This window comes from Clavelina lepadiformis, chromosome 5 (assembly GCF_947623445.1).
Source record: "Clavelina lepadiformis chromosome 5, kaClaLepa1.1, whole genome shotgun sequence".
NCBI classification, from domain to species: Eukaryota; Metazoa; Chordata; class Ascidiacea; order Aplousobranchia; family Clavelinidae; genus Clavelina; species Clavelina lepadiformis.
Window position 1 is genome coordinate 879,030 of NC_135244.1, and position 17,638 is coordinate 896,667.

General features: G+C 36.4%; 3 protein-coding genes across 6 annotated transcripts; 1 reads left to right on the top strand and 2 right to left on the bottom strand.

The window, feature by feature from the left end:
• The first annotated feature begins 3,220 nt into the window (after positions 1-3,220).
• On the top strand, positions 3,221-5,869 carry LOC143460976 (uncharacterized). 3 transcript variants are annotated; one of them, XM_076958682.1, is made up of 7 exons: positions 3,221-3,346; positions 3,601-4,137; positions 4,216-4,410; positions 4,471-4,676; positions 4,744-4,983; positions 5,059-5,139; positions 5,216-5,869. In XM_076958682.1, exons 4-7 carry the CDS (start codon positions 4,472-4,474, stop codon positions 5,659-5,661), a joined length of 972 nt encoding a protein of 323 aa, XP_076814797.1. In that variant the 5' UTR covers positions 3,221-3,346; positions 3,601-4,137; positions 4,216-4,410; position 4,471; the 3' UTR covers positions 5,662-5,869. The 3 variants fall into 3 exon arrangements, with proteins under 3 accessions (XP_076814797.1, XP_076814798.1, XP_076814799.1); XM_076958683.1 differs by having other exon boundaries at positions 3,223-3,346; positions 3,604-4,137; XM_076958684.1 differs by lacking the exons at positions 3,221-3,346; positions 3,601-4,137; positions 4,216-4,410 and having other exon boundaries at positions 4,455-4,676.
• Positions 5,870-9,307: 3,438 nt separating this feature from the next.
• On the bottom strand, positions 9,308-13,331 carry LOC143459880 (uncharacterized). 2 transcript variants are annotated; one of them, XM_076957190.1, is made up of 4 exons: positions 13,097-13,331; positions 11,868-12,404; positions 10,623-11,792; positions 9,308-10,525 (listed from the first exon to the last, which is right to left on the bottom strand). In XM_076957190.1, exons 2-4 carry the CDS (start codon positions 12,373-12,375, stop codon positions 10,062-10,064), a joined length of 2,142 nt encoding a protein of 713 aa, XP_076813305.1. In that variant the 5' UTR covers positions 12,376-12,404; positions 13,097-13,331; the 3' UTR covers positions 9,308-10,061. The 2 variants fall into 2 exon arrangements, with proteins under 2 accessions (XP_076813305.1, XP_076813304.1); XM_076957189.1 differs by having other exon boundaries at positions 11,868-12,407.
• A 3,532-nt stretch (positions 13,332-16,863) lies between these two features.
• On the bottom strand, positions 16,864-17,616 carry LOC143460349 (uncharacterized). Its single transcript, XM_076957819.1, has one exon. The coding sequence runs from the start codon at positions 17,556-17,558 to the stop codon at positions 17,082-17,084; it is 477 nt and encodes a 158-aa protein (XP_076813934.1). The 5' UTR covers positions 17,559-17,616; the 3' UTR covers positions 16,864-17,081.
• Positions 17,617-17,638: the final 22 nt, after the last annotated feature.

The window sequence follows — 17,638 nt, forward strand, 5'->3', positions numbered from 1 at the left end:
AACGGTTGTAACAACTGTCTTGTGATGCATTTTAAAATCTCCACACAATTCTTGCAAATCAAAGTTTAGCTCTGAAAATGCGACATAGCTCCCGCAATGTTATGTCATACCTGTGTTTCTATATGGTTTTGAAAGTGGAACATTAAACAAGCAAACTGCTAAAAGAATAAAGACATTCTAAATGTGGTCCAACGGATGATGCAGATTGGTTGACATTGTTACTAATTATGAAGTTCTTCAAAGGGCGAAAACTACAAAATCGCTTTCAAATAAAATGCATAAGAGACAACTCAGTTTCATTGGACACATCACAAGAAAGTGATGTAGTAGTTGTCTTGTAGTAGTTGTAGTAGTTCAGGCGTGAGTAGTTGTCTTCCTGAAAAAAAAGGTGACCTTTTGATTCAGTCTACATTCGAGTGTTCAGAGCGAGGACCTGTATTTTTTTAGTCTCTCGTATCTGGTGTTGGGGTTTTTATTACACTTTATTAACTTATTTTACATGTCTGTTTGTCACTTTAAGCTCCAAACGGAGATGAGTTTTTAATCTACCATGAGAATATAATCAAGCTGCATTGTACAACGTTCGTTGGTTTTCAGTGGGCCGTGAAAGCGGTAGAAAACGTACCTGGCAGAGGAAAATCTGTAAAAACACCTCCTAGAAGATGACAATATTCTTCTTCTCTGAAGTATGGTTTAACCGAGTTTCTGTTAAGAAATCTCTCTCATGCATCAATCGCAAATTATTAGAGCTTTAGACTTTTCCTTTTTAAAGAACTGCTGATAAAAAGATGTTTTAATTGTTTAATAAAATATTTTACTTGTTTTGCACTGTTGCAAAACTTGATCTTTGCTGTTTTAAAGGAGCTTAGAAAACATTTTTAAATGAAAACAAATTTGCCACCTAAGCGTGCTTAAGACGTTAAAATCAACCAATTATTGTTGTTAAAGGAGCTTACCCTTGTTGATTGTGCCCTGGTTTTGCTAAAACACTTAACCACCAACTGACGCTTCAACAATGAGCTTAAAGCAACACTGCGTCCTCGTTTTCTACATCACTAAATAAAGTTTTTTAATTTCGCAATTTGCGGGATTGCTTCGCAATACAGTAGCTCTCGCTCATTTTTAAATAATTTATATTATCTTTTTTCCTATCTATGCCCGTCATCTACACTGATTGAAAATTAAAGAACACATTAAACTTTTGCACCCACATAACCCTCATACCTCTGTGAAAAAGATGACCGACTTATGACAAGTAAATTTGATGAACCTCTCTACGCTTCATTCTACTATTTTTACGGTATTTAGAGAATGTCGAAACAGCGGAACTTGTTCAAAGACTCCAACAAATATATTTTTTCTGATCTGTATGAAGTAGATCCAGTTGCAAAAATTAAAACATTTTGCATTGATCATTTTGGCTTTAAACATGTAGTGAGTGACTGCTCATATCGACTTTTAGATTCCTTCAGGTTATGTGAATGTGACGTCATAGATAGATCTTAACATGTTTTGACAAATATGATGGTGGGTTGGAAATTTGTAGAAAATGCAACTCTGCAGACTTCCCCATTGTTGTCAAGCATTCCCAATTGTAAGCTTCGAGATTTCCAGCACCAGGTTTAAGTTGATGTTGTCTGAACCGTGTTAACCAAAATTTAATGTAAAATAAGAAAAAGAATATACTTTAGTTTGGCACGTTTTAAGTTTCACAGTTCACCTGAAGAAGCAAGCTTATGCTTCCGAAAGCTCGTGTCGAAAAATATAAAGTTAACCTTAAGAGTGCCAGATTTAAGTTGTTTGATTTTATGGTGTCAAAAACACTAATTTAGAGATTGCTTCTTACAAGCGGCGAAGAAACTTCGGGAAGTGAAATAACACATCACAGAGCGGACGCATTTGCTCATTTTCATTCATTGAAAGAACCCTGTAGTTGGGTGACCTGTTTGAAGAACAGATTAAGAACATTTGCCATTAAAATCTGTGCAACAGCTTAACAATAAAGGAACTTGGGTGAGACAAATGCTGTATACATCAGTTTGCATGTTCTTACTGATACATTTTCTTAATGTCATGGAAGTGAAATCACATTTACACTTTACGGTTTCAGTATTTTTATCCTCAAGAGGGCGCTATATGCAAAAGTACTGTGTTAGCTACATACATTAAAACACATTCATATTACTCATTACCTTAATATATTCGCCCCATGTAGTAGCTTATTATTCAATAATTATTTGAAAACGGAGCATTAATGTTTAACGTTTATTTCATTTTGCGTTAAAAATGTTTAGAATGAAACAACCAGCGCTAAAATCGAGACAAATTCTGTGCAATATCATTTGTCAGAGTATATGACAACAGAATTCAAAAGATTCTGAAAAAATTCACAGACAACAGAAAAAAAATATTATTTGTTGCAATAATCTTCCATAAATCAAACACAATTGTTCTAAAATGAACTATGCTATGCATTAATAAAAATTTTAAGGCATCTAGAGTTACGGTGAAAATATTCCTTTACTTTAAAACATATATTTTTCTATTACAGGAACCATATCGCTTGAAACATTTAGAAATCATTTCATGCTTTAAACAGTGCTGGCTCCGTGCTTTGAATACATGATTTTGTTTCTGTGCATGGAACGTTATTTCAATCAACCTGTGTGTGATCAATTTGCCTTTAAAAATTGTTAACTCACTTTTTTTTGCGCGAGGCTATTATTGCCTAATTAGTGGTTTTGTGATGGTGACGTAGGCAGAATCCATTTTGTGCTGGCGCAGGCTGCGGAGCGGTTGTGAAAAGAAATAGTTTCGTTTTGTTACTTGCGTTTGAAGTTGTGTGATGGTTTGGAACCTTTAGAAAGTTTGCAAAGTTTGAAACTTGCGGAGCCAGACATAAATTAGGATGGGTTTGTCGACAAGTGCTGCAACGCTGGTGTTTGAAATTTTGAGTAGTTAGTTTTAGTTAAAATGGAGAACAAAAAGTCTGACAGTTTTGTGATGTCATAATCAGGTCGGAGCTATAAACCTCACACCTCAATCTGTTGCTAAAGATTTTACTTTTTACTTACATACGTTTAAGGTTTGCTTGTGCTGAGAATGCTAGAGCTTTGTAATTTTTTAATAAACTTTTACAATATTGCTTCTTTAGAAAACTGAGTTCATAATCATGTCTGATCATATTCAGCAACAAAACAGAAACTTTATTTCTTGTAACAGATGTTACTTAAGTTAAAGTTCTGATTGCGCCGAGTCTGTTAAAAATTAAGATTTTACGCAAAACGTTTCGTTATTTCCCCCCCGAAACCTTGTTTTGAAGTTAACGAAAAAATCATTGAAATGTGTAAGTCTTTGATGATATATATGTTGTTGTTGCTAAGATGCATTGGTACTAAATTTTCTAGTACTAGTTGAAAAATTTTACCATTTATTCCCAGCTGTCAATTTCAAACTAATAGAACTAACCATTGTGCTTTTTCATTTCAACGGATCTCCATGAAAATTAAGCTCCCAGCCGGTATTCGTCTTGCAGAAATATTATGATCCTTGATTAAAACTTGTGTTTGATGTCAAAGGATAATTTTACATTTATTTTAGCAGATAAAATGGAAACGGAACAAGAAACCAGAACGATTTTATCCAACGAACAAATCAAGATACTTGAGATTGAATATGAACGCAACCCATTCATCACCATTGATAGACAGAAACAAATTGCTGAGGAATTCAATGTGGACATAATTGATATCAGAGAATGGTTTCTTGAACGTCTCGCAAATGACCAATATCAAGCCAGAGAGAAAACTGAGCTAGGGCCAAACTCAATTAACCTCAACGAAAACGCTTCGTCAAGCTCATCGTTGTTTACAACAGCGACACCTGTGGCAGGACTTCGGTCTGTCGACTCTAGGTTAACTGCAAGTCCTGCAACACATGCGACTTCCTCTGGCTCAAATGACTTCTGCTATGATCTTCATTATCCGCACGTGGGCGGGAATTTATCTCATAACCCTTACTTGCCATCCCACCGTAACATGACGTTTCCAAGTGTCGATGGAGTTGGTCCGAGAAATGTGACGTCACAAGGAAACAGCTCAAGATCTGGCCAAGCTGCTGTTTTCGACCCCACGCTGAGTATGTAATTGTGTAACTTAAAGCTATTGAGAGATTTGCTATAAACCAACTGATATTTCTCGATTGTTTTTACTTTAGCAAGTGACCAGCTAAACACAACAATCCAACCTCAGTCTTCGAATCAGCAGGGAGTTTTGCTGAAGAAAGAAGTCCAACACCTCCGTCGAGGCAGAGTCTTCGAACAAAAGAAATCTTTTATATTATCGCTTTTGATTTCCTTCACTCAAAGGAACTTATAACTAAAAAGAAAGCTATAGAAGGAGAACACGTTTGGTATCACCGGCGATATCTTTGGATGTGTCTGTCTTACTTGACCGTTTTTTAATTGTTTAGGATGAAGAAGTTTGAAACCAACCGACATGAGCCTGAAACAAGCAGCGCTGCCAATATTATGAAGTATTGGCAAGGAATCTCCGACGAGCAGCATCGAATTCATTCCTCCTACCAAGGTCAATCTTTGCATCAACGCCAGGTCAGTGATGACGCAGCAGCTTCATCGTCATATTCTGACCTGACTTCGTTCACCAAATCTGCACCAGGTAAATATATTTGGCGATGTTAAAATAAGTTTTAAAATCCAGGTAATGTTTTCCAGTTATTTTTCAGCTGAAGAAATTCCATTTCACTGCCAAGATAAAATCGATTTTACAATGAAGCAGCTGGATTTTTTGGAGGATGAATTTTTTTGCTGCGACAGCCCCAACCCTTTGAGATTGTGGTACATTTCTTATGCACTCAAAGTACCCGAATGGATGGTTGAACGGTGGTTTGAGATAAGACGCAAATCAATCAAAAAGACAAAAAAGAGAAAGTTTCCAACGTCTGCATCAAACACCCAGAGCACAGGTATGTCTCTAGCACAAGCACCGTACGTATGTAGTGATGTATAGGAACGTGTTGAATAATCCTCGTTGCATTAAGGACAAGTCAACGCGGAAGCAGCAACCTCGCTGCCATCAACAAGCAGCGCCAGTTCTGAACAACTTGCAGAAAGTAGCCAAGGTATTATTTTTGAGATTTAATGACGTGACAATTTACATGTTTTACTAATAACCGGGTAAACGTCTACTATATCTAGAAGGGGAACCTGAAAAACCATCCTTGAAGCCTTATGCGTTTTCAGCAGAACAAAATGCCGGACTGCAAGTAGCTTATGGTGTTAGTCGCTTCCTCAATAAAGAGAGAACATTTGCTCTGGCAATATATTTTGTAATACCTGTACGACGTGTGGAAAACTGGTTTCACAACCGTACCAAGATACTTCGAGCAGCTTACTTAAAGCAGAAGAGACTTGAAAAAATACAACAAAATAAACAGAGTGCTTCAAGCTCATCGGTGGCAGCATTACCGTCATCACACATCCACAGGCAAGATCCGTCTCAGCATGATGGGAACGAACCGCACTACTTCGATGGAAATTTGATTAACGAAAACAACCAATCCAATGAATTGGCTTCACTTGACGTCTATGACGTGATCCATGTCTTAGGTGATCAGCAAGATGACGCCAATGAGCCAATTTAACAGAGCAAGTTGCCCTCCGGGTTTTCTTGTTATTCATTGTTTATTTTGGACGATCTTAATTGATTTTATGAAAGCTGGTTGCAGCGAGATATTTTATAACTGCTGTAAATAGTTTTTATTTGACAACGATTTTCTTTTGATTTTCGAGTTGGTTTCCTACGTTTCATATCCGTTTTTCGCAAAATAAAATACAGGCATCATCGTTAAATACTGGTACAACTATCAGCTGCTACAGAGACCTTGTCAAGGATTTTGATATTGATGAAAAAGTTCTCTGGATTATACAAGATGCAATATTGTCAAGAAGAAACTATTAAAATCAACGTTGAAAGCAGTGATTTTGTCGAAACAAGAAGGTTGCGCAACTTGTTTGAAGATTCCAGGTTTTTGTTTCTGATTTCTATTTTTTTCTATTTCTATTTCTATCTTCCTTTTTGAGCTGTATTAAGTAGATCCAGTTGAAAAAATAAAAAAAATTTGCGTTGATCATTTTTTTTTTAAACGTGTAGTGAGTGACTGCTCATATCGACTTTTAGATTCCTTCTGGTTATGTGAATGTGACTTAACAGATAGTTTTTATCAATTTTTTGGCAATTATGATGGTGGGATACAAAAACTCATCTAAGTGGCCAAGCTTGCTTAGAAGTAAATACAAATTGAGAAATGTTACTTTTCATTGTTTAAGATAGGCCTTCGGATGGGCCTACAGCCAATTAAGTGCAAAGGAGCTTGGACGAGAAAACTGCTGTGTGCATCAGTTTGTATGTTTTTACTGATATATTTTCTTAATATCATGGAAGTGAAGCCACGTTTAGACTTTACGGTTTCAGTATTTTTATCCTTCAGAGGGCACCATTTGCAAAAGTACTGTGTTAGCTACATACATTAAAACACATTCCTATTACTCATTACCTTAATACATTCGCCCCATATAGTAGCTTATTATTCAATAATTATTTGCAACCGAGCATTAATGTTTAACGTTTATTTCATTTTGCGTTAAAAATGTTTAAAATGAAACAACTAGCGCTAAAATCGACATGAATTCTTTGCAATATCATATGTCAGAGTATATGACAACAGAAATCATACATTGTTTGTTGCAATAAGCTTCCATATAACAAACACAATTGTTCTAAAATAAACAAAGTTGTGCATTAATAAAAGTTTTAAAGCAACACATAATTTTATTTTTGCGTGTTACCGCCTTCATGATGATCATTTAAGTTAGCTATGCTAACTTAGCTAAGTTAGCATTTAAGTTAGCGTTTTTTGGAGCCACAAAGCCATTAATTGCATGATAGCAGTAGTCAACTTTTGACAATGACAACGTTATTGGACTTGAACTGCAACTCGAATTGATGAAACAAAAAGCTTTTTTCTTGCATGCGTGTCGGCGTATTTATGCCGGGGTTTATATTCTGATTTTGTTTCCGGAAACTCTGAAGTTTACAGTACCTCAAATTTCGGTTGAACAAAACGTTTGGATGCTTTAAGTTTCTTTGTGATCCCGGTCAATCTGCAAAGAAGGGAGAAGCAACAAACTGCATCTTTTAAAATCATCATTTTTTCCAATGAAAATTCTATCTAATTTTCACATCTAGATCGAGTGCTTTATGCTGAAAAATACACGCTTTTAAAATTTTAATTGGTTTTACTAGAGCTTTTATTTCAACAATGCTAAATGTATCTACCTGATGTAGTGCACATAGAAGAACCGTGATACGGGTTCTGGCAGTTTTTTGATGGCGTTGCGGTTGTCTGTTTGACAAGATATTGACGCCATTCATCATCATGAGACGAAGAACACTGCCGCTCGTTGTCACGTCCTTGGCAAGAAAATGACGGCTTGACTCACTCAAAGTACAAAAGGTATTATTTTACAACAACTTACTCAGCGTGGTGCCAACAACAGCAGCTTGGCCAGATCTTGAACTGTTTCCCTGTGACGTCACACTTGTCGGACCAACTCCACTGAAACCTTGAAACGTCATGTTATGCTGGGGTTTCAAGTAAGGGTTTTGCTGAACATTGCCGCCCACGTGCGGATGTTGAGGAAAAAGAATAATGAAGTTGTTAAGGTATGGGTAAACCACTCGTAATTGAGGCACCAATTTTAACCTTAGAGTGTAACTTTTAGGTACCCTGACTGGTACAAACAGTCTTCCAATAAACGACGAGCTTGACCAAACAGGCTGGTTTACGTGATTTGAGTGCTCGGCATTGTTATGGTTAGTCTTTCTTTGTTGTTTAGTTTTATTTTGACTTTCGTGTCGGCCGCCATTAAACCTTACCGTGATCTCGGGTAAACTCAGGTTGCTGACCCCGAGCTTTCGTTTTCGATCTGCTTTGTTGCATGTGCAGTTTTTATTTCTTGCTCTGGTGTTTGTATTTTCCTTCCCGCATCCACACGCTCTTCTTTCTTTCCCTCAGCTTTAAATATTCGTGAAATGTTCGGTTCACGTTTAGTGCTGAACATCACACAGTATCCAAAATACGACTACTACCAACCATTGCTGAAAGCACTGTGCGGAACTATGCAACATCCAATGCGGAACTATGCGCATCTACAAATTCATTCAAATGCTTTTATCCGCATCTTTGTAAACGGTGTTGGCCAACATTGAGGCATTTTAGCAACAACTATACAAATATCCCATTCACTAGTAGCCTGGCAAAACTTCAACAAACCACCAAAACTTACACATGATGAGGCTTTTCCTGCGAACTTGATCGAGTTTCCAGGGAATGAATGTAGCCTAATTCCAAGCCACAAGTTTCCATTTATGACGTTATCAGCACAATCTAAAGTTTATCAGAAATTATACATGAAATCTATAAAAAAAATAAGGTTGGTTTGTATAACGTTGAATCAAAGATTTAAAAGGAACGTCAGTGGAATGAGCAAGTACCAGCGCAACGTAAGTTTATTCATACTCGGCCCTATGTGCGCTTTTTCGAGATCCTTGATATTGCATAAACAACCTTTACGAGTTCGCAAATCTTCTGTGTTAGCAGACAACTCCAAAGACAAAGCAACTGTCCTAGATAATGACACCGCTACACTGCCAGTATAGGTGGATCTGTTAAGACTGACCGGGGTAAGCCAGCACCACCTACGGCAAATTAAGCAAGTAGTTAGTCCCGCTCACACTTGGGTCTTTGCAAGTCTTTTAAAAGGAAATTGATCACAAATAAAACAAATCTAAAATAACGCACGAAACAAACTTAAAGGTGTAATATAAAAAATAGTTATGTACACAGATTAGAGTCATCAGAACGACCTAAACATTTGCTTTCGAAATCATGCTCATTGATTGTGGGGATTTTCCTTTTTTTTCAGACCACTGGAGCCAATGTGAAGAAAACACACGAAGGTAAGAATTGGTGAAAGCAGTTGTTCTAGCACTACCAAGAACTAGTCGGCCGACATTTCAGGTAAATAGGATGTTTCAACCGCTCATTCAACCTTTTATCTATAACCAATTTATACCAATAATGTTTAAAGTAACGTATTTGATTTAAGAGCAAACATTGGTTAGCGGCTCTGGTATTTAAACCAAACCGTTCACAATTTTTAATTACTTACAAATTATTCAACAAGTGCAGCACATATACCAGTCAAAGAATTATTCTTTGATGTTTATTGTTCTGTTGATTGTAGTAAAAAATATTCTGATAATTAATTATTTGCAAGTTATTACCAATAAAGTCAAGCAACTTTTTGTGGTTGAAAACGAGCGTAAAAGTCAGTGGGCAATGTATCAACTACTGTATAACAATTAAATTAAATCAACCAACGTAAGTATTCTTCGGAAAGAGTTGGTAAACATTTTAAATGCTTTTTAATGTGTTAGGTTTAAACAATAAATTGAATTTGGATATGTAAATGTCACAATTTTGCATTGACAAGTAGGTGTAGTTTCAAAGAAAATACCCGGTCCATTATCAGAAAATGATTGCTTCAATTGTGACATCATTATGGCAACATATGACCAAACTGAAACACTTGAAACATTGAAAGCGGTAACATTGATGCTTTTTGTTTAAAATATGTCATAGAGCATTATGTTTGAGAGACTTACTTCAATGCAATTGCTTCTGGGTATTTAACTTACAAGATAAATGTTTTTGAAAATAAAAGATTTCTGTAATAAGCGCTTCAATTGCTGATGAAATCGACAAATAGAAGATCATAAGAAAACACACTGGACAAACACGTACGACATATATATCCACGCTCGTGCAGTTGAAAGACCAGAAATGGAAACTGGTATTACTCTATAGTTGCACCTTGATATTTTTCATATGTTGCAAAGTCGGTGTATTTACTTTCATGATGCGATACGTCACACTATCTGCTGGTTTAGTTACATGTCGCAACTCATAGTTTCTCTAATTCATAAAAACGCATTTTCACTCACACGTGGTTCGTGTAAGATATCGTCGTCGTCGTCGTTGTCGTTTCCCACACCAGTTGATCCCACATCTTCCACCTCGTTGCTTGCTGAGCTCTGCTGAGGCAAACTTGCGCTCAATGAACTCGAGGATAAGAAATACCAGACTGGCGGTAAAGTCGAAGATGAAGTATTTGAAAATGCTTGCTTGCTTTGATCAAATGCTTCTTCCAATTCCTCTTCAATACTCGACTTCAGGTCATCTTCGTGTTCTTCGTCAGGTTCAAATTTCATTGATTGAAGATTTGCAGAACTTTGTGTAGCTCGACACGGTATCGATCCGCGATCGGCAGCGATTTTAACCTTTTTCTGAGGAGGTATGGAGCGGTTGCGTGGAAATACTTTTACCAACTTTTGCGTCCATTGAGAAAAACCACTTCGGTCCTCGTTTTTGGTTTGTCTTTTTCCTGTTAGCAACAAACGTACATAAAATATTTTAGTATATTGTCATGGAATAAGTTGAATATTTTGATTTATTATCCATAATTTATGTAAAAATATTACCAAGTTTTGATTGAGTGATTCGAGGTTGGTTTGCTGTGGACGTCGCATTTATTCTTCCATCTCGACCAACGTCTGGAGGAGACATAGTGTGCATGTGGTCAGCAATTTGAAGCAAATTATGAGACTTTCCAGTCGCTACCGGATAGCAATAGCTGATACCGCTAGGACCAGGTAGGTTGGGATCAATTGTTCGATGATGGCTTTCCCCAGTTTCAACTCGCAAAGGGCTCCAGAGTTTGTGGAGGCGTGATGGTGCCAGTGGTGGAAGTCTTGTTACCAAAGAGCCATTTTGATTGCGATCACATGACACTTCATTCTGACTTTTAAATTCGCTTTTGCTTCGATCTCCAAAACTTTTAGTGGCTTCAGCTTGATTAGAATTTACATTTGTTGTTGTTGTTGGAGTCGCATTTATTGTTTGATCAAGAACAACGCGCGGATAAACCCAATGATGTAGATTAAGCGCATTAGACCTTTCTACTGGATGACGACGATTATGGCCGCTGGGACCAGGTTCATTTGGATTAGTTGTTTGATTAGAGCTTTCCTCCGTTCCAACTTCTAGAAGCATGCAAAGATGGTCTAAGGGTGACGCCTCAAATGGAAGAAACATTGTGTCCTGAGACACATTTTGATTGTCATCACATGTTTCTTTATTCAGGTCTTTGCATTCTTCATGGGTATGGACTTCTAAGTGTTGAGCCACCTCAGGTTGATCAGAACTTACAATGGTTGTTGTTGGCGTCACAATTACAGTTTGATCTTGACCAACATGTGGTGAAGGTAAATGATGTGGATAATGAGTTTTGTCACAATCTACCGGATGACTCCGACTGATGCCACTGGGACCAGGTTCATTTGGGTCAGTTGTTTGATTAGAGCTTTCCTCGGTTCCAACTTCTAAAAGCATGCAAAGATGGTCTAAGGGTGACGCCTCAAATGGTACAAGCATTGTGTCCGGAGAATTATTTTGATTGTGATCACATGTTTCTTTATTCAGGTCTTTGCTTTCTTTATTACGACGATCCCCAAAGCCTTGATTAGAGCTTGCGTTGGTTGTTGTTGGAGTCGCAGTTGTTGCTTCATGTTGAACAACGAATGGAGACGACGTTCCGTTGAAATTTTCGTTCAGAACAAGCTCCTTCTGGTTAAAAAACTGCATTTCCTTTGCTGAAAAAACAAATGAAAAATATGAGTTGATTTATAGCACTTCTTCAAACATATTTTTGTTAAACAAACATTTACTCTGCCTGGTGTCGGCAACGGAAGCTTGGTTAAAACTTGAGATGTTTCTTTGTGGCGTTACACTGGATGAGTCAACTTCCCGAAAACATTGAAACGCGTTGTGCTGAGGTTGTTGGTTTTGCTGTACGTTGCTGCCCACGTGCGGACAGTGTAAAAGAGAAGTGAGTTTGGTAGGATCAGGGCAGATCATATGTGATGGAGGCGCCATAACTATTCGTAGATTGAAATATTGAGATGTTGTTATTGGAATTGCAACGCACGATGAGCCTGACGAAGCATATTCCCTGACGTCATTTGGGTTAAAGGGATGGGTCCTAACGAACTCAAGCAATTCGTTCCTATCAGTTCTGTAATAATCCTTTTGACGACGGTCGTTGAACCATCTTGAAATGTCAGCAAAATCCACTTTGAATTCTTCAGCGAGCTCCTTCTTTCTATCGACGTTGCTGTAAGGGCAATCTTCGTATTCTTCCTCCAGCTTCTCGATTTGTTGCTCGGTGAGACCCATCCTTCTTTCGTGAATGGTTTTTCTTCTTTCTACTAAAAATAAAATGCTGTCATTATTTCACTGGAAAAACTGTGTGTTTGAAGCTATTTGTCAGCCATATAAGTCCTGATGATGCCATTAGGTGATATGTATATAAATATATCTAATAAGTAATAACATGTTAAAGTTAGCGGATCGGTGAACTGCGTCTATACATTAATGTTTAATTCTTTTTAACCTAACTTAAATGTTATAACATAGTAATCAAAAATTAACTTAAATCTAACTTTTAATCTAAAACTAAATCCAATAAAACTTACGTAGTTAAAATCGATTTTTGCAAACCCATTCTTTTAACCTAACCGCCTATCTACATCAACAGGCTGCTTAAACTACATACGATCAAATAGTCACTCTCAAAATATATTTTAAAATGATACGTCTGTTTCCAATAGTACGTAGAGATAAATATTATACAAGATATATTACTATTAGATTCCGGTTGAATATTGTGACGCGGCTAATTTATATTTCCCTGACAACGTGGCTAGAGCGCTATGGTGGGCTCTGACAGGTTGACAGACACTGTGACAGGCAGAGGATGATCCGTGACGTCAAAACAATTTCATGAAAGCGCTATTTCAGGAAAGTGTTGAAAAATACAGAACCATTGCATCTTCGCAACCACAAGAAATAATCACCAGCAACATTGAATAACTTCAACAGATCAACAAATACTTACACATTTTATAGATTTCTTCTTAAATTTAAAAGCAAGTTTCCGGGATAAAACTGTCAAACTTTTTGTAAACCTTTTAGACTTTCAACTTTCCCATCACAGTCAGGACAATCTGAGTCAGCTGAAACTTAGCAACAAAGCTTTCGAGGGATGAGTTGCGTCGCTTAATTTTATACAAAGTCTAGACTTTTAACTCAGTGACGAACAGAGTCAAAAATTTTACTGTAGTTAAAACGTAACATCTATAACAAGATAAAAAGTTTCGTTTTGTTACTTTTCAGACCTGATTATGAACTCAGTTTTCTAACGAAGCAATATTGTAAAATTTTAAGAAAAATTACAAGGATTTAACACTTGCAGCACGAGCCAAACTTAAACATACATGCGGTAAACTTAAAATCTGCAAAAACACCACATTGAGGTTAATTATGACGCTGACTGCTTAGATGTGAATAGAATTTTACAAAACTGATCAATTTAACGTTTTCTTGACTAAATGAATTAATGTTTAATACTTTCAGTAGAAAAATCGTCAACGGTGAAATATTTACAGATAAATACAATTTTCATTTTGACCCCTTTGCAGGTGAACTGAATTTCAGGTTCCGTGCCAGGTTCCGTGCCAGTAAATAGGAAACTTTCGCTTTCCCAATTGACCTAACTTTTCAAATCTTTAAACCTTGTATAATGAAAAAATCTTAAATTATGTGCAATCCACGGTGCGCACATTCACAAACTAAAGAATCCTGAGCCCACACCGCTCGTCGCCAATTAAGTAATCAACTAGTCACGGGCATAAAAACGCGTCGTGTAGCTCTTTTAAGGGAGATTGAATACAAGCAGGGAAATGTCGAAAAGTTTGCAAGCACAAAAATGAACCAATTATATTTAATGCCGGACGCACACTCAGAAAAAGAGGGAAAATTCTAACTTGACGTGGAACGAAGAGTGCAATATGATGCAATATGATGCAATATGATGCAATATGATACAATATGATGCAATATGATGCAATATGATGCAATATGATACAATATGATGCAATATGATGCAATATGATGCAATATGATACAATATGATACAATATGATGCAATATGATGCAATATGATGCAATATGATACAATATGATACAATATGATGCAATATGATGCAATATGATGCAATATGATGCAATATGATGCAATATGATACAATATGATACAATATGATACAATATGATGCAATATGATGCAATATGATGCAATATGATGCAATATGATGCAATATGATGCAATATGATGCAATATGATGCAATATGATGCAATATGATGCAATATGATGCAATATGATGCAATATGATGCAATATGATGCAACATGATGCAATATGATGCAATATGATGCAATATGATGCAATATGATGCAATATGATGCAATATGATGCAATATGATGCAACATGATGCAAGATCGTAATAGATGCATATAGCGTGGTGGGAACGGCATTCTTACACTTTTTCTGTTAGAAAGTGCTCTTGAAAATGTTTTTTTTTTGGGGTTTCCATACTTGGCTATTATTTTTAAAAAATGTGCATTTTCACACTTCTTTATTTAGCATTAGCAGCCCTGGTTATGTCATACATTCAATTTTATGGATGGTTTTACGTTTGAGCTCTGTGCAGTCTCTGTAACAAAACAATAATTGTAACGGGCATAAATACCATTGTCTGCTGAGTTCAATAGAGAGTTATTTGTTTGTTTGACTGCTCGAACGCACGAGAATTTTCGCAAACTTTCCATTTCCATTTTCAATTTGGCTGAATATTCAATACGCCGGTGTTTAATATTTAATACTCTATCCGCCCTAGCATTCATGTTCTGTTGATTCAAAACCATAATCAGAATGAAAATTATGACGTCACAATCGGGGGGCAAATGTTGGCATTTAAGTACACTGTTTAAAATCTAAAAACCAAACAGGCCTAATTATTAAAATGTATAAAAGGTTCTGCGTTTCCAAGGAAACACATGCAGATAACATCTGTTCAATTAAAAAATCATCTTATAATTGGTCAATCATATATTACTGAAAAAACATCAAAAAAACAATTTTCCATTGATCTCTTTTTCGCTTGAAACATGCTCGAGCACCGAAAACCGCGGTGACGTCACATCCGGTCCCGGGGCAGTTTTTTGAAACAATTTTGTAAATAACTCGATAACGAAAAAAGATAGAGAAAATTTGTTAACATTTTCGGAATCAACGTATTCTCAGCGGTTTTTAGCAAACATGTCGAAAATGAATTCAGTTTCTCTTGAAACGTAAAAGCAATAGCCTTTGATATATTGATAGAGTAAATTATTTTTTTGGTTGGCGTCCATGGATGGTCGGGTGTTTGTTTGTTATCTAAAATAGCATGTAATTTCGTCATTACTGCGTCATAGAAAATTAAAAACGTGATCTTTTTGAAGCGAACAACCTGAATTGATTATGCTGAAAGCTGTTACGTAACATTATTAAGTTACATGTTATTTTGCCTGAAACACACCAACCTTGAGATAAATATCAGATAGTTCAATGATTTCTTGCAAATTAACTTCCCATTGAAGGGCTTTTGTAGCAATTCCTTAAGAAGTGTTTCAATTGTTGACATCGCAATTACTGTTTCCTTTCAAACAACGTTGGGAAACATCCAGGTACTTTTCCGACCTTTATCAAATAATTTATTATACGCGCATTGTTGAAGTGCAAAACGTATATGGACGGATTACTCAGAAAGTTTTACTATAAATTCTTATTTTGAAATATACTCGGCTGGTAATCACTTAGTAACGATGAAAGATCAGGTTGAAACACTTTAATCACAACCAACACTTTGTACAGTTTGCACAGCGCAACCTAACTTAGTTAACTGTGGTTTAGCTTCAGACACAAATATAAACAGAGCTGTATGTTTGTAAATTTTAACCTGGTATAATCCCTGCTTATGATCGGTCACGTTCAAAATGTGTTTCTAAAACAAAGCAGGCAAGAGCAGTAGAAAGGAAAAATCAAGACTTTGCTGACAATAAAAAGTGCTCTCCTGCTTTTCTTGGACAAATTGTTTTGAAGACGCATTTGCGAGCACTTATGTCTCCTTTTCCCCTTCAATGCACTCTATGAATGGTAATTTGTAGAAAAACGTGCAGTTGAAACTGGAAGTATGCAAAAATTCAAAAGAAAAGAAAAGCTGCCAAAAAGTTAAATGCAATACGGTGCACTGACATTCAAGTAATGAAGAAAGGACATAAAACATTTTCCCTCGTACTGGAGAAACCCAGACCCAACCAAAGGTAATCTATCTCAAGTCAACACAAGTTCCGTTGACAAGTACATACTTTTAAAAATGTTAAAGTTGCTTAAACTTTCTCAAACCTCAAATCGTTTGCCGATAAAAACTTGGCTTGAATATTGTTTTGATGAAGGTTGACTGCGATAAAAAAATGCCAACTTTTAAAATAAACCGCAAAAAGTGCTTTAACTCAAACAATCTAAAAATCTCACAGAATTGCAAACTTTTAAAAACTAATCAGGTTACCTCTAAATGAAATGATGGTGAACCTACAAACCACTAGTGGTGTAAACCATGCAGTCTCAATCAAGGCAGCCTTTCTTAAATGAAACAACAAAACTGAAATGCTGCACGTGATTGCGGTCAATCAGATTGCGCCAATAAAACCTTAAGACAGCGTATAAAATATTGACGTCATCAGATCGAACGTACTACAAACGGTTAGCTCTTTGCTGTACTTGCTTCACTTTGATAAATTTATTTAGAGACCTAGACAAGATACGATGAAAGACGTATAATTTAATTTGCAAAGTCATATCGTTGTTCACATTTGTGTTCACATTTAATGTTCACATTTGTATAATAAAACATTTCGGCTAAAAACAGCAATTACAAAAATGAATATTTAAAATTAACAAAAACTATAAAAAGCAATTAATTAGCATATAAAATAATTTGGATCAATTTTCAGCATTTCTGTCCCCGTGTGGTTCGTTTATCGTCGTCTTCGATTGATTAACATCAGTTGTTTGACTTCCTTCCAACTTGGTGCTTGCCTGTTCAGGCAAACTAGCGATAAATGAACTCGAGGATGCTTGGTTGCTATGATCAAATGCTTCTTTCACTTCTTTACTGCTCGACTTCAGGTCATCTTCGTGCATTTTGTCGGGCTCAGGATTGGAAGTCGAGCTTTGTGCAACTCGACATGGGCTCGGTCTTGTTGACTGTTGGTTTTCTTCACTTTTTTCTCTTCTCTTTTCAGCTCTAAGAATTGTACGACGTCTTTGAAACCAACTTGTAATCTGTAGCTTTGTTAAACCGAGTTCGCTTGCAAGTTCTGCTTTCGTTTGTTTGGAGATGTAGTGCTCACGTTGAAAGACTTCTTCCAATCTTCGCTTCTGGGAGGGTGAAAAATGACAACGAAACTGGCCTTCCATCAGGGTTTTACTCAAGTATAACCAGTTAGCACCTTTCTTTAAAAAACAGGGAAAACAAATGATTCTGTTTAAAAAAAATA

Coding starts and splice junctions, on each gene's coding strand:
- LOC143460976 (XM_076958682.1), top strand. CDS start 4,472: ATGAAGAAGTTTGAAACCAACCGACATGAGCCTGAAACAAGCAGCGCT. Junction 4,677..4,743: donor GTTCACCAAATCTGCACCAG/GTAAATATATTT, acceptor GTTATTTTTCAG/CTGAAGAAATTCCATTTCAC. Junction 4,984..5,058: donor ATCAAACACCCAGAGCACAG/GTATGTCTCTAG, acceptor CGTTGCATTAAG/GACAAGTCAACGCGGAAGCA.
- LOC143459880 (XM_076957189.1), bottom strand. Junction 11,793..11,867: donor CGTTGCCGACACCAGGCAGA/GTAAATGTTTGT, acceptor TTGTTTTTTCAG/CAAAGGAAATGCAGTTTTTT. Junction 10,526..10,622: donor AATCACTCAATCAAAACTTG/GTAATATTTTTA, acceptor TGTTGCTAACAG/GAAAAAGACAAACCAAAAAC.
- LOC143460349 (XM_076957819.1), bottom strand. CDS start 17,558: ATGGAAGGCCAGTTTCGTTGTCATTTTTCACCCTCCCAGAAGCGAAGA.